General features: G+C 35.3%; 1 protein-coding gene and 1 non-coding gene across 3 annotated transcripts in view; one reads left to right on the top strand and one right to left on the bottom strand.

The window, feature by feature from the left end:
- ZFC3H1 (zinc finger C3H1-type containing) overlaps positions 1 to 16,338 on the top strand; it is a 54,413-nt gene that overhangs the window by 19,195 nt on the left and 18,880 nt on the right. The window contains exons 5-20 of one of the 2 annotated variants that reach the window (XM_005571546.4): positions 328 to 551; positions 2,070 to 2,193; positions 6,018 to 6,115; positions 7,478 to 7,687; positions 8,199 to 8,363; positions 9,266 to 9,403; positions 10,024 to 10,145; positions 10,545 to 10,694; positions 11,428 to 11,602; positions 11,843 to 11,974; positions 12,346 to 12,888; positions 12,973 to 13,082; positions 13,905 to 14,036; positions 14,137 to 14,258; positions 15,145 to 15,246; positions 15,811 to 15,930. In XM_005571546.4, the coding sequence (XP_005571603.3) occupies positions 328 to 551; positions 2,070 to 2,193; positions 6,018 to 6,115; positions 7,478 to 7,687; positions 8,199 to 8,363; positions 9,266 to 9,403; positions 10,024 to 10,145; positions 10,545 to 10,694; positions 11,428 to 11,602; positions 11,843 to 11,974; positions 12,346 to 12,888; positions 12,973 to 13,082; positions 13,905 to 14,036; positions 14,137 to 14,258; positions 15,145 to 15,246; positions 15,811 to 15,930 (2,667 nt within the window). The remainder of the gene's footprint in view (positions 1 to 327; positions 552 to 2,069; positions 2,194 to 6,017; positions 6,116 to 7,477; positions 7,688 to 8,198; positions 8,364 to 9,265; positions 9,404 to 10,023; positions 10,146 to 10,544; positions 10,695 to 11,427; positions 11,603 to 11,842; positions 11,975 to 12,345; positions 12,889 to 12,972; positions 13,083 to 13,904; positions 14,037 to 14,136; positions 14,259 to 15,144; positions 15,247 to 15,810; positions 15,931 to 16,338) is intronic. The other variant, XM_074007420.1, reaches the window with a different exon arrangement.
- Positions 5,022 to 5,145, bottom strand: LOC123567793 (small nucleolar RNA SNORA17). Its single transcript, XR_006690896.1, has one exon. It is a non-coding gene; the product is annotated as a small nucleolar RNA SNORA17 (small nucleolar RNA).

Raw genomic sequence — 16,338 nt, 5'->3', positions numbered from 1 at the left:
GTTTCGCCATGTTGGGTAGGCTGGTCTCAAACTCCTGACCTCAGGTGATCCGCTCGCCTTGGCCTCCCAGAGTGCTGGGGTTATAGGTGTGAGCCACTGCTTGTTAAATTCTTCTAGTTGAATTCATGTATCAGTATAGTTTTGGGATTTTAATTCAGAGTTTTGAGTTTGGGGAATTATAGGGCCCTAAAATGAAAGACAGTCTTATATAAACAACTTAAGAGGAGCATCATCATTGATGAATCGATAATGAAAATATTTTTTAAGACTTTTATTTTTCTTTTATCTCCTAACAGATACTAATGTTTATGTATTTTTTATTTAAAGCTAAACAAGCATTGAGGAAGCAGCAAACGAAGGCATGGAAGAAGCTACAACAACAAAAAGAACAGGAAAGACAGAAAGAAGAGGATCAGCGGAAACAAGCTGAAGAAGAAGAGAGAAGGAAAAGAGAGGAAGAAATCAGAAAAATTCGAGATCTCTCAAATCAGGAAGAACAGTACAATCGATTCATGAAATTGGTTGGTGGCAAGAGGAGATCAAGAAGTAAAGTAAGAAATGCAAAAATATAAAATCAAAATGTTACTCTAAGTTTCCTTAAAGTCTTATTTCATAGATTCTGTCAAATAAGAAAGCTGCTTTTATAAATAACTCTTGGAAGAAAGGAAGGTAGATTATAATTGGGAAAGCATCTTTTGTAATCGTAGGTATTAGAGGACAAAATGAAGGCTAAACTTATGATTAGCAGAGACTACTTTTAGCTTTTTTACCATTTTCTATTTAGGTGAAAGTAGGATTACTAAATTGTGAAAACAAAACGGCTGTTTCTTAAGTACAGGGGTAGAATTTCATTAGTTTTTCATTGTTTAGTAATGTAGATTGACAAGTGTGTCATGACTAGTATGGACTATTTTAATGTTAAATCATCATATAGTAATAACCTTAGTGCATGTGGCTATTTTGTGTTTAGTGGTCAAGCATTTGTTGAACATTTACTATGTATATGAATATACTTGTTGTCTTCTCTTTTTCTTACTCCCTCCCTTCTTTTACCCTCTGCACCCAAAAAGAAGAAAAAAAGCCCAAAAAGAGTACACTTGAGAATGTATTAATGAAGAATAGAGGGATATTAAAGAGTAAATTCATTAATTGGAGTTAGATTTGCTTAATCAAGGAATATTGTAAATATTTATACTTTGAACTTTTTTTTTTTTTTTTGAGAGGGAGTCTTACTCTTGTCGCCTAGGCTGGAGTGCAGTGGCATGATCTCGGCTCACTGCAACCTCCGCCTCCCAGGTTCAAGCGATTCTTCTGCCTCAACCTCCCGAGTAGCTGGGATTACAGGCGCCCGCCACCACGCCTGGCTAATTTTTTTGTATTTTAAAAGTAGAGACGGGTTTCGCCATGTTGGCCAGGCTGGTCTCGAACTCCTGACCACATGAGCCACTGCACCGGGCCAATAGAATCTTTTTCTAGATATAAATATGGTATTATTTGCACATTATTCTTTACCTCCTCCTCGAGAGGTTTTGCGAGTTTTTAGTTTATTATAAACTGTCTCTGAGTGAAACATAGTAAGAAGTAGATAAGAAAACAGCATACAATAGGTAAACACATTTACCCAGAATTTGTAGTTTTCAGGTATCATTAATTTATTCATAATTAAAATGTTTTTGAATTTTTAGAGAAATGTTCTCTATGTAGTCATGATGACATAAAACTTGCTTGTATTCCTCTAGTTTCTTAATCATACAGAAGTCATAAGTGTACAAGAGTTTGATGTCATTTTTACAAGAAGAGCTAATTATTTAGTGGCTTAGCTAACAGTGGGGGATTTCATCTGTATAGCTAGTATTTTGGAAATTCCATTATCTATCTCATACAGTTATGAAACGTCAGCTAGTGTAGCTGTCATTTAAATTGAATCTCCCAAAGATGTGATAGGCACATCTAACTGAATCACCATGATTTTTTATCCTCTTCCCTAGAAGATAACTATCAGTTCTTTTGTGATTTGTAACCCAAGACAGAAAATGCTTTGAAACTAAAAAAAAGTGTTGTATACTTAGTCTTCAGATCCTGACCTGAGGCGATCCTTAGATAAGCAACCTACTGATAGTGGAGGAGGCATTTATCAGTATGATAACTATGAAGAAGTTGCTATGGATACAGATAGTGAAACCAGTTCTCCAGGTATGAGCCAAAACTTGAAACCTTTGTGTATTTACATGTATTAAATAGAGAATAGTCATTATGGTACTCAAAACCTTGAAAGAAATGTGTCATGCAAGTGAGATTTGCTGATGAACTGTATGATGATAGACATTTGTTGTTATAAATACTTAGCAAACCTCAAATAAGTAATATTAACCTTTATTTCCGAGTGTTTCTAGATAGCCTTTAAATTAAAAAATAAATAAATAAGGCATTGTTTAAACTCTTAACTATTGCTCCATAAAGTGAAGATTGGGCCGGATGCAGTGGCTCACGCCTGTAATCCCAATACTTTGGGATGCTGAGGTGGGCAGATTGCTTGAGGCCAGGAGTTGGAGACCAGCCTGGCTGACGTGACAAAACCCCGTCTCTGCGAAAAATACAAAAATTCGCTGGGTGTGGTGGCATGTGCCTGTAATCTCAGCTTCTTGGGAGGCTAAGGCATGAGAATTGCTTGAACCTGGAAGGTGGAGTTTTCGGTGAGCTGACATCGCACCACTGCACTCCCACCTGAGTAACAGAAGATTCTGTCTCAAAAAATAAAATGAAAAGTGAAGAATGGAAAAGATGAGAACACTACTCTTTAGAAAAACAAACTCTTGATGTTTATATCCAAGATTCTTTCTGCTTTAGTCAAAGAACAAAAGACCTTTTTTGCTATTTGGCTTCCTGTCTCTTTCTAGTATGATAATTTGTAGAAATTTTGAGACAGAAAATTATACTAGTGGCATCTCAGGAAAGACTAGTTAGAACTGGTCAGGGCTATAACTCTCCTTTAGGTTGCATTGTCTAGAATCTGACTTATCTTTGAGGGCCAGAGACTTGATTTTGTTGATGTTCAGGGGTGATTGGCTGTGAGAGACCTATTCCTTCACAAATAATTTAAAACACGTAAGACTGAGGCAGATAACAGAATGCAGTTGGCATTCCAGGAACTGGAGAATTTGGAAGAACACATAATCAGTGTAGTCACATGGTGAGACCAAACCAAAACTAGAATCCTACTTTGGTGTATCTAGACTAGAGACAAAACAAAATATGTATTATTTGGCTAGTGTTTACCAAAATGCTTATTTTTCAGGTTGTTATTGTAAGCTGGTATATGATGGTCTTACATTATATTATGTTTTGATAACGTAATTTAACTTGCTTTGGTCAATCTTTAATTTTCTTATTTTCAGATTCTTGGAGATGATTCTTTGTAATTCCCAAGTATTGACAATATTATTAATACTTTATTTCTATAAAATAACTTTATGATCTATGCTTTTTAATGATTTTGTGAAACATGTAGAGAACATACTCTCTATGCAGCTTTGTCTAATTTTTTTGCCACATTAACTGCAGATTTTTATATATATATATATTTTTCCATTCAAGATCAATTTTTTTCTCAAATTTTGCCAACACAAACATACTATATTTGAGGAAATGTGCATTAAAAATATCTTTTAATTCACTTTATCTTGTATTTAAAAAATGTTTTCCATATAGAGTTTTTCCCTTGAGGGGGAAAAAACAAGATAATTCAAATACAGTAAAAAACCAGTTTAGGATCTGAGGTTCCAGGCAGTTGAAAAATTGCTGGAAGGTTATTTTTTTTTTCACCAGGATACCACAATGGCAGAACAACTTAAAAATCAGAATACTAAAATGGTGGGGTGGTCCCGGCAGCTTCCCCATCCAGCTGGAGCACACAGTGCCACCAAGGTAGAGAGGCCAGGGTCAGAGGCAGTGGGCCTCCCAATGCCAGCCTGCCCATCCATGTAATGAAAGCAGAGCAGGAACTGCAGCTGCATGGCCTTGGGAGCAGGTAGACTTGTGGAAAGCCAGGCTTTGAGGCTGCAAATACTTTGAGTACCACTGGTGGTCCCAGAGCAGGTAGAGCCTGTATCTGCACCTCTGTTCCAACCAGCCTCCTGGCATAGGGCTAGGCCCACGTCCTGGCCTCTGCATCCTGATCTGGGCTGGGGCCGGTCCACCTCGTATTTCTGGCCAGTGCTCATACTGTAAGCCAATCACAAGTTATGTCAACTTCTTTCCTGTGTTGAAAAACAAGAATGAGTGGGCACGATGGCTCACACCTGTAATCCCAGAACTTTGGGAGGCCGAGGTGGGAGGATCACCTGAGGTCAACAGTTCGAAACCAGCCTGATCAACATGGTGAAACCTCGCCTCTACTAAAAATACAAAAATTAGAGCCAGTAGTGGTGGCTTGCCCCTAGAGTCCCAGCTACTCAGGAGCCTGAGGCAGGAGAATCACTTGAACCTGGGAGGTGGAGGTTGTAGTGAGCTGAGGTCGCTCAACTGTACTCTAGCCTGGGCACTGAGCGAGACTGTGTCTCAAAAATAAATAACAAGAAAGCTTGACACAGAATCAAGAGCACAGTAGAAGTGCTTACTGTTAATACTATTAACTGAATCAAACACCAGCAAACACTTTCCCTGTTCTTTGTCCTCCTGGATGATCCTGACATGGTGGGTAGCATGAACCAGCACGTAATGGACTTCATCTTTTCTGCCAGTAGTATCTAACATTCATGAATGAAGGCTCCTCTTGCTGAGGGCATCCTCTACCTTCCCACTGTCCTTTCAGACCCCCTAGTGGCGGGCCCAACACACAGGTTAGAAAGTCCTCAGAAGCCTCTCCTGGCACCTGGCAGTGAGTCAGGGCTGGTTAAATCTGGATGAGGACAGTGCAAGCTGGAGGGCTTTCCTTGGAGATCAGTGCACTCACTAGGTCCACCCTCTCTCCCAGATACTAGGAAGGGAAAACATGCCAAGTCCGTAAAACGAGAGCACCATCAAATGTCACACTATTAAACATTCAAATGTTCATGGGGCAGAACACTGAGCATAGACATAGCCTCTCTCTGCCACCTAATAACACAAATGTGACACAGCAGCCACATCTGCAGCGCTATGTAAAATGTTCCAAAGATTAGTGTAGATTCAGATGATCTCATTTGGGACTCGAGTCAACCCCATATAAGGCATGTGGATAATAATGTATTGACTTGTGAGACAACTGGGATAAAGAAGAAATGTTAGATTTTCTCTAAGATTATATAGTTAGTGGGTAGGGTAGTAAGAGTAGTCTTTGAAACTGCTATATTTCAGTGAGCCTAACAAGTCATTGAAGATAAAATACACAATTATTTTTATCTGCTACCAAGGAAGAAAAATGCTGAGATGCATCAACTGTAATTATTTCAAAATTAAAATGTGAAAAAATGTGCACCTTATTGACTAAATACACTAAGTCATTCTTCTCATTCCTGGTTTTATTTTCTTTCAACACAGCTTATATAGTCTGTATCCTCAACTTTCTTTTGCTCCACAAGAAGGGAATAATGAAGTCACCACATCATTGTTTTCCTTTGGCTAGGGCACTTTGGCAGGATTCAAGGGAATTTTTTGTTTCATTATTTCTTAAAAAGTATGCTTGTGGTTTTGCTGTTTGTGTGTGCGTGTGTGTGTGTGTGTGTGTGTGTGTGTGTGTTTTAAGTGTGCTTCTAGCCTTTCCTGCTCTATTCCCTGCTCTCATCATTAGGTTAAAAGTGGAACAAAGTGAGAATTTTGAGGGACTAATCGTTAGTTTGAAGTGAATGACTGACTTTATGATGATATGACAATTTTAAATGGCTAGAGATGGACTTACGAGCGTTAAAGATTTTATCAGAGGTTGATAAAATCTAATTTGCACTCCACCTAGATGTATTTCTTCAAACATAACATAAACCTAATGTATTCCTGGTGAAATATTTCTGTTACTAAACTCTTAACAAAAAATTTGTTTACAGCTCCTTCACCAGTGCAACCGCCATTTTTCTCTGAATGTTCATTGGGGTATTTTTCTCCAGCACCATCTCTTTCTTTGCCTCCACCACCTCAGGTTTCTGTAAGTCAAAATTGATTTCTAAGAAAATTATTTTATCTTGTCTTTTCTAATTTGTTTTTAAAAACAAATGAATGGTTAGGTTTAAAGACGGCTTAAAAAATCAGAATTGCTTACGAGAATTAATAGCAATGAAATATGTAGAATAAACAGTTGATTAAAGCAGCAAGCTATCCATTTGGTAGATTTTTTTCATAGCTAATTTTTAATTTCATGTTGACTTTTAGGTACCTATCATGTTTCCTTCTTCTCTTTACTGTTATCTAGTAGCTACTCAGAAAATTTATTCAAAAACAGAAGTTATCTACTGTTTTGGACTGTCTCTTTTTTAGGGAATTGGAATTTACGTGCATTAGGATGCTTCTAAAAATTGATATTCTCTCCTTTCTCCTCTTTTCATAAAGATGGTTATTTTTAACTTGAAAATCCAGCAAAAGAAAAGCATTTTCTATGAAGTTAATTTCTTTCTCCCTGTCTCCAGTCCTCCCACTAAAAACAAAACAAAACCAAAAAACAAAAACAATAAAAGGAAAAGGAAAAAAAGGAAGTAGTGGAATCAGACATTAAAAGTTTTGACATTATTTTTAGATTGTGAGAGCCTAGAGATCAAATTGAGTATCTCTCAGTAGGTGTAAGAGGGAACCTTTCCGTTTCAGGAAAGATGCCTAGTGTGTTTCTAGAACATATATGGTGAGGGGAATATTAGAGCCAATAGTGAGAGAGAAAACAGCACTTTCTTCGTTGTAATGTTTTCTTTTGGGAAATAAATAAATGAACTAAATGCCGAGAGAAATACTGGAAGATCTTTGATGCAAATACATACCCAAATTCAGGGATTTGTGTAAAATTAGTTTCCTTTATAGATATTCTATAAGAAGCCATTTTAAGAGAGTAGTGGTGATTATTCTTGATACTTAATTAATGATTAAGGTACTCTGGACTGTTATTCACAGAATCCCTTGGTTTCTAATTTTTATTTTTTACTGAAATATGTCTTGGGTTTCAGTATCTCTTCTTGTTTTCAGGTAGTCATCTAGAAGGAAGGACCCTGTATAGTTTGATATCTGTATTTTCTAGAATGCTAAATGTATATAAGAATGAGAACAGATAGGTTTCTATAATTTTCCTTGAAGTTAATAAATGTTTCAAATAAATATATATTTTTTTAATTGTAAAAATAACACTTTTTCGTAGTTGGCTATTGATTTCTGGGTTTGTTTTGAGGTTAACATATACTTAGCTTACTATACTTACAGCTAAAATAATAATATAAAGTTTATTTTTTTCTAGTTTAATATTGCTGCAGAGATAAGCATTTGAGTTGATAAAATTTGCATTGTAATTATTTCTTTTTTAAAAAAATAGTCTCTGCCACCTTTGAGCCAGCCTTATGTGGAAGGCTTGTGTGTTTCTCTTGAACCTCTACCTCCTCTACCACCATTACCACCTCTCCCACCTGAAGATCCAGAACAGCCTCCAAAACCACCTTTTGCAGATGAGGAAGAGGAGGAAGAAATGCTGCTTCGAGAAGAACTACTTAAATCTCTAGCAAATAAAAGAGCTTTTAAGCCAGAGGTAATTTAGGTACCTGAACCTCTAGGTGGTGCTCTTGAGCTTAGCTTTACGGTAGTCCTACTTTTTTCTGGTTACTTGGGATTCATTGGACTTTTCTGCCAAGTGGGGATAATTCTAACATGCTCCAGATTTTTTTTTTTTTTTTTTTTTTTTTTGAGACGGAGTCTCGCTCTGTAGCCCAGGCTGGAGTGCAGTGGCCGGATCTCAGCTCACTGCAAGCTCCACCTCCCGGGTTCACGCCATTCTCCGGCCTCAGCCTCCCGAGTAGCTGGGACTACAGGCGCTGCCACCTCGCCCGGCTGTTTTTTGTATTTCTTAGTAGAGACGGGGTTTCACCGTGTTAGCCAGGATGGTCTCGATCTCCTGACCTCGTGATCCGCCCATCTCGGCCTCCCAAAGTGCTGGGATTACAGGCTTGAGCCACCGCGCCCGGCCCATGCTCCAGATTTTTAAAGGTGGCAGAAATTTATTTTTATTTGGAATGTTTCATATCTTTCTCTTCCTTATATAGGAAACATCCAGTAATAGTGACCCACCTTCACCTCCAGTTCTGAACAATTCACATACTGTGCCAAGAAGCAATCTATCAATAGTCAGTATTAACACAGTGTCTCAGCCTAGGATACAGAATCCAAAGTTTCACAGAGGACCTCGTCTTCCACGAACTGTGATCTCGGTAAAAACAAAAATTTAATGTTACTTTTATTCAAACAGTTGTGAGAAATTTCTATGAAGTTTAGCTGTCCTGTTTTCTACCCCTTAGTTTATTTATATATACACATATATTCACATATAAATACAAATTTTTAAAATTTATTTTTAATTTATTGATAAAATGAGAGCAACACCTTCACTTGAAAACTGGTAGAGTTTGGTGATAGTGTGTTGGGGGAGTTATTGTTTTCATCAGAGTGGTATACTTTCCTCTGTCGTTTCTTCAGCTTTTTTTCTATAGAAATTGGCTTATTCAGATTTTCTATCTTTTTGGAGTCAAAATTTTAATAAATTGCATGTTTTTTATTTCTCCCATCTCTTTGTATACTTTGTGTATGTTTTCCAACCAATGACTATACTATTATGGAAGAAATTATTAGTGATGTTTATTAAGGAAGTTGAAATGATAGTTTGTTTCTATCTTGTTTTCTAATGGCTTCAAAGTAAAATAAATAGAACAAAGACAAGTTGAAATCTTGCCTCTGTTAGGTAAGCCAGTTTTGGCAATTTACCCTCTATATGTAACCACAAAGTATAGAATTTTGATAATTATGTAAAATTAACAAAATAATTTTTCTTTGGTTTTAAAAGAGTTAATTTAAATTGCATTGTGGTTCTTTATATAGAAAACGAAAATAAAATTTTAATGAGAGTAATTATAGTATAGAAAGACTTAAAGAGTATACAACATTTTATGTCTTGGGCATGTAACCAGTATTGGTTGACACAGTGGATTATGTAATACAACCCTAGAAGGAGACATAAACTGTCTACTTGGAGCCCATTACTTTTGTGGATTGAAATTCAGAGAGGTTAAATGACGTCCTTTTGTTATCACGAGTAATAAATATATTGTCTTTGCAGCTTCCAAAGCATAAATCAGTGGTTGTAACACTAAATGATTCAGATGATAGTGAATCTGATGGAGAGGCTTCCAAGTCAACAAATAGTGTTTTTGGTGGATTAGAGTCCATGATTAAAGAAGCAAGACGAACTGCTGAGGTAAGTGCAATAATTAAAGGTGGAAAGAAAGATAACCTTTTGACAATCAGTAAAGTTTATTTTTTCCTGAAAATTAAACCATAAAGTTACAAATTTTTAATAACATTGATTTGTGAACATATTTTAAGTATTTGTGCTATGAGGACTTTATCTAATGAAGCATGTATCAATGTAGATTGATTTTACTATTAAAAGTTTCCATTATTTGTGTTTCCTATTAAGTGTTTCCTTTTTCAAAATAGTAAAATTGGTTGGATAATTGTTGTTTGTAGTAAGGAGACTATTGTTTTAGAGTTGTGTTGTGTTACCAGAAAACAGTTTTTATTAAAATTTATTATCTAAGTACAACTTCTATCCTTTTTTCCCTATTTCAATTGTTGTTTAGCTATTAAATAATACAATGATTTTCAGACTGTAGATCTTGACTACTTGGTGGCATATATAATTTAGTAGTTATCAATGAACGTTGTTTTAGAAAAAAGAATAGAAAATGATGAAGACATTCAGGTATTTCTAAATAAATTCAGTATACGCTGGGTTGCAATGTAAAATATAAATCTTAGTATGGAATTTTGGAAAGCTGATGATCTAGTTGACTTCAAATTTTTTTTTTTTTTTAGCAAGCTTCAAAACCGAAAGTACCTCCAAAATCTGAAAAAGAAAATGATCCTTTGCGAACACCGGAGGCTTTGCCTGAAGAAAAGAAGATTGAATATAGATTGTTAAAGGAAGAGATTGCCAAGTAAGTGTAATTTTATGTAATTTACATTAAAAGTATGTGATGTTTTCAAAACTTCTCTTACAGAGTTCATTGGCACTGGGAAATGACTGATGATAGTTTTATCCAAGATACAGAGTTAATGTTTTATAACTCACACAGAAGAGGGAGCTGGATGATCATACATAGACTTGAATAGAGTGATGTGCTGAGACATAACCAGCTTAGAAAAAAGATGAAAACTCTCAACGAGAAGGACTCCACTATCAACTTTGAATGTTAACTTGGGTCATGCATATTGGTCATCATCTTTATTATTAGTCGGTGTGATTAATATTGTTACCGCATGAAGTAGAATACGTTTTAAAATTAGTTTAAGTTTATTCTTGGGTATAATGCATATATCCTTTTTGATAATTTTAGCCGTGAGAAACAGCGTTTGATTAAATCAGATCAGCTGAAGACAAGTTCATCATCTCCAGCAAACTCTGATGTGGAAATTGATGGTATTGGCAGGATAGCAATGGTTACTAAGCAGGTTACAGATGCAGAATCCAAACTGAAAAAACATAGGTGAGCCTTGTTATCTTCACATATCTAATTGTTCCTGTAGTAGAGAAATATATTTTTGTGGTATATGTTATTAATAAGCATACTGTAGAATTATACATTTTCTCACTTAAACTTTGTAGAATGTAGAAGTCTGTCATTTTGTTGAATGATACTACATTTACATAAAGTAATGAAATTAATGTTTAAGTAAAAATACCAGCCAGGCACGGTGGTTCATGCCTACAATCATAGCACTTTGGTAGGCCGAGGCGGGTAGATCACTTGAGGTCAGGAGTTTGAGACCAGCCTGGCCAACATGGTGAAACCCTGTCTCTACTAAAAATACAAAAAAAATTAGCCGGACATGGTGGTGCATGCCTGTAATCCCAGCTACTTGGGAGGCTGAGGTGGGAGAATCACTTGAACCAGGGAAATGTGTGCCCACCGCACCTGGCCCAACACTGAGTATTTACTATAAGTTTTCAACAGTAATTGACATTACCTCAAGCTTAAATGGTGTTTTTGTTTTTTTTAAAGAGATCAGCCTCATAGTTACTATTATCGGTGTAGCAGTGTTACTTTAAATACCTGTGTGATGAATATAAAAATATTCATCCCTTTAAATTTTTATCTGTGTCCCACTGTAGATGCATTTTTAAAAATTGTGTTACTACTTTGAAAATTTTTTATTCTGACAGTATTAGTCTGCTCTTGTAGGGAAACATTAACAAGAATTTTGTTATTTCTCATTTAGGATTCTCTTGATGAAAGATGAATCTGTTTTAAAGAATCTTGTGCAGCAAGAAGCCAAGAAGAAAGAATCTGTTAGAAATGCTGAAGCAAAGATTACAAAACTTACAGAACAGCTTCAAGCCACTGAAAAAATTCTTAATGTTAACAGAATGTTTTTGAAGAAGCTTCAGGAACAAGTAATTATTTTAAAATACTGTAGTCTCCCATTTACTACACATTTTTATAGGCCAAATTTTCTGTAAGACAAACCACCATATACTAAAGCCAGCAAAATATGTGTAACCTATAGTTTCTCATTGATAAATAATATTGGAATATTTTTATTTTCAGTTGAATAAAGCTGCGGTGTTTGAGAAGAAGAAATTTCCTGTTTTAAGGTTTTCATTTACATTTTGAGGATTATTCTATATTTTCAGATTCACAGAGTTCAACAGCGTGTTACAATTAAGAAAGCTTTGACTCTAAAATATGGAGAAGAGCTTGCTCGGGCAAAGGCAGTGGCTAGTAAAGAAATAGGAAAACGTAAACTGGAACAAGATCGCTTTGGGGTGAGTTTTTAATAGAAATATTTTACTTTTAGAAAGCAGAAAGTTTTTATGATAGTTTTAAGGGTAAGATGTATATATAAAGTAACTCTTTGCTATAAATTCCAAGAGATTAAGATTAAAGCTTTGTTTTTAAATGACATCCACATTTTTGGATGCCTACTTTATTATTTTGTCTTGACTTTGTTTTTTTCATAAGTCATAGATTAACTAGCAAAACTTTTGGCTACTTATGTTAAACTCTGTTTTATTCTCCATATTGATTTAGTTTTGGAATGTTAGCATTGTATGGTGGGGATAGCACAATTATCTTACCAGAAGTTGTTTATAAAATCACAGTGATGTAAAGTATTTATATCATTTTTCTCCCTTAGCCAAACAAAATGATGAGACTGGACGGTTCTCCAGTATCAAGTCCAAGAAAGCATTCAGCAGAACTAATTGCTATGGAGAAAAGACGGTTACAAAAGCTGGAATATGAATATGCCCTGAAAATTCAAAAATTAAAAGAAGCCCGGGCCCTTAAAGCAAAGGAACAACAAAATATCTCTCCAGTTGTGGAAGAGGAACCCGAATTTTCTTTACCTCAACCCTCACTTCATGATCTGACACAAGATAAATTAACCCTGGACACTGAAGAAAATGATGTTGATGATGAAATTTTGTCTGGTTCAAGCAGAGAGCGAAGAAGATCCTTTTTAGAATCCAATTATTTTACTAAACCTAACCTTAAGCACACTGATACCACTAACAAAGAATGCATAAACAAACTTAATAAAAATACGGTGGAAAAACCAGAACTTTTTCTAGGGTTAAAAATTGGTGAATTGCAAAAATTATATTCAAAAGCTGACAGCCTAAAACAGCTGATTTTAAAAACCACCACAGGCGTTACAGAGAAGGTTTTGCATGGTCAGGTAATTGAACATTTCATATTTTCTCTAAAATCTGGAATTCACCCCAGCCTTACTTGCCTTACAGAATTTTGTTTTCTTTTGCAGGAGATTTCTGTAGATGTGGATTTTGTCACAGCACAAAGTAAAACAATGGAAGTGAAGCCATGTCCTTTTAGACCCTACCATAGTCCTCTTCTAGTTTTTAAGTCCTACAGGTATAAAAGAAAGATTCAATAAGCTTGAATTTTGGGATTTCTCTTTGGTTTTTAATATTTTACCTTGAAAATTTGATGATAATGAAAAAGCAGTTGAATCATTGCTCTCGATAACCAGACTTAACCCTTTTAAGGAACATAAAAATTAAGTGTCCTGCTGTTGGGCTCAAACCACACTCTTGGATTTATCAATTCGTATCAAATTCCAGTTTCTGGCTATTGGTAGAAATGTGGAGAATTTTGGATTTCTGTTTGTTAGGGATTTTAGGAAAAATAATTGGAGTCTTAGAGGTTTTTTTAATTTTTGATTTTTAATTTTACTGTTATTCAGTGTAAGAAGTGCATTGGCCAGCCTTCAGAGTATTTATTTAGATGTTTTCAAATGATTAACTTTGTGGGTCCCCCAAAGTTTTTAGACTTTTAAAAGTTGTGAGAATGTTAAAGGTTGCATGTTTTTATCTGAAAATTGTAAGGCACCTTCTGGGTAGTATAGACTTTTTCCAGATTTTCTTGTCTTAGCTGGTGATGTGTGTAAGAAATACCAGTATTATATAGTATTTTATCATGTGGTGAGAAACTACTTTTAGAATACAAGGTTTTTTTCTATTTCAACTGTTTTATGTTCTTGGTAAGCGGCTTGTTTCTATCACTTGATATTCTGGGTGTTTTCTCGAATTAATTTTGGCATTAATTTAATTTGATAAAAACCTCATAAATAGTAAGTATGGAAATTTTAACTTGAAAAAGAAAAACTAAAGTTTTCTTAGTTTTCTGAGGAATATTTATTGGGCATAATATACCTGTTCACTCTTTTCACCTTAGATTTAGTCCATACTATCGAACCAAGGAAAAACTTCCTCTGAGCTCAGTGTCATACAGTAATATGATTAAACCGGATCAGTGTTTCTGCCGTTTTGATTTAACAGGAACATGTAATGATGATGATTGTCAATGGTGAGTAGTTTTTGTGAACCTTCTGTAATTTGAAAAATGGTCTTATTTGCTTAACTTTGATATGTACATGATTATCTTTTCTGTGTTTTTTTTATCTTAGGCAGCATATACAAGACTATACGCTTAGCCGAAAACAATTATTCCAGGACATTCTGTCATATAATCTGTCTTTGATTGGTTGTGCAGAGACAAGTACTAATGAAGAAATTACTGTTGCAGCAGGTTTCTAAAGATTTCTTATTCTCTCTCAAATGAAAATTGAATTTAAGCAACTTAAAAATTATATGTTTAGTTGTTGACATTGTAAAATACTTACTATAATTCAGTGTGTTTACCCATAATGCTTTATCTAGATTTGCTGTATCCAGTATAATTAAGGTAAAAATTTACTTCCTCTGTTATACTAGCCACATTTCAAGTACCCAGTGGCCACATGTGGCAAGTGCATGCCAGCACAGATTTAAGACATTTCCAACATTGCAGAAAGTTCTTTGGACAGAGCTCATTTAAATATTTAGTTCCATTTATTTAAAAGAAAATATTAAGCTATTTGTATAGAAACTTTCCTGTTGATTTTACTTACTGTTTTCAAAAATAGAGGAAGGCTGGAAATTACGATGGCTGTTGTTTCCAATTCTATAATGAAATAAGACTTCATACACTTTGTGTAGAAAGCAGAGATTACTGTCACACATTGTGAGCAAATATTATTAAGCTTTTTCTCAAATTTGGTGCCAAGTAATAAACCTTAAGCTACAAATCTTTTGAAAGTAAAGGAAATAATAATTACTAAATTTGGTGTTATCACAGCCCGGAGTGATTGTAACGTCACTGAATCTATTTTATTGCTCCCAAATTGGGACTTTAAGTTAATTATTTAGTTCATTTCAGGAACTATTTTTTTTTAGCCTAAATTGGGTATATGATGTGGTAGGATTTGCTATAGTAGTTAAGATAGTACAGGCTTTGCCCTTTCAAATGCCATAGGTGTTATTGACTAGTACCATATACTCGCCTTTAATTCTTAAACTAGTTCACATCTTACATTTTAATTATCCTAGTCTCTTAATTGATATTTGTCGTGAAGATTGCATTGCATGTATTTCAGAAAAATACATTGAGAAACTTTTTGGAGTAAACAAAGATCGAATGTCAATGGATCAGATGGCTGTTCTCCTTGTTAGCAATATCAATGAAAGTAAAGGACATAGTAAGTACATATATAAGAGAGAGAGAGAGAGAGAGAGAGAGTGTGTGTGTGTACTGCATCTCTTTCTGAAAAGGACTTTTTAGTTTCTGTATGACAGATTTTGTTGGTATTATGTTCTTAATACAAAATACATATCATTTCAGGCTGGGTGCGGTGGCCCACGCCTGTAATCCCAGCACTTTGGGAGGCCTAGGCGGGCTGATCACTTGAGGTTAGGAGTTTGAGACCAGCCTGGCCATCATGGCGAAACCCCGTCTCTACTAAAAATATAAGAAGTAACCGGGTGGTGGTAGCGTGTGCCTGCAGCCTCAACTACTTGGGAGGCTGAGGCAAGAGAATCACTTGAACCCAAGAGGCGGAGGTTGCAGTGAGCAGAGATTGCGCCACTGCACTCCAGCCTGGGTGACAGAGCGAGACTTCTGTGTCAAAAACAAAAAAAACAAAAAAAAACACATATCATTTTTAAGATGGAGTAAATGTAGTTCTTTTCAAATATTGAATATCCTTCAAAATGTTAAAAAAAACTAGTTATATCAATTAACAATCTTCTCCTATCTACTTTAGCTCCTCCATTTACAACCTACAAAGATAAAAGAAAGTGGAAGCCAAAGTTTTGGAGAAAACCTATTTCAGATAATAGCTTCAGTAGTGATGAGGAACAGTCTACAGGACCAATTAAGTATGGTAAGAAGTTATGTAATTTAAGATCCAGAATTATTAAATTGTGGTGTTCCATCTTTATTTAACACTTTGCTACTCCTTTGGTGTATCAGCCTGCCTAGTTAAAAAAATGTTTTTTGTAAAAACGATGCCATTGGGTTTTTAGGCAATACAGTTAATTCACTGTGCAGGATTGCCTCTGAAATTGTAGGATATTTGTGTTCATGGCTTCTCTCCAGTAAATGCAAGCAGTACTGCTTAGTAAATAATTATGACTGCTTCAGATATTTCGAAACATACATTAGTTGTCTGGGAAGGTAGCTTCCATTTGAGAACCACTGCCCAGCCTGTGTCCTCCTTAAGGGCAGGTGTTCTATTTTACTTCATCTTTGAATATGTTTTCTGACATGCAGAAGGCTCAAAAAATGAGAA

The sequence above is a fragment of the Macaca fascicularis genome, chromosome 11 (genome assembly GCF_037993035.2).
Source record: "Macaca fascicularis isolate 582-1 chromosome 11, T2T-MFA8v1.1".
NCBI lineage: Eukaryota > Metazoa > Chordata > Mammalia > Primates > Cercopithecidae > Macaca > Macaca fascicularis.
The sequence above is the reverse complement of the archived record's forward strand: the minus strand, read 5'-3'. Positions and strand labels throughout refer to the sequence as shown.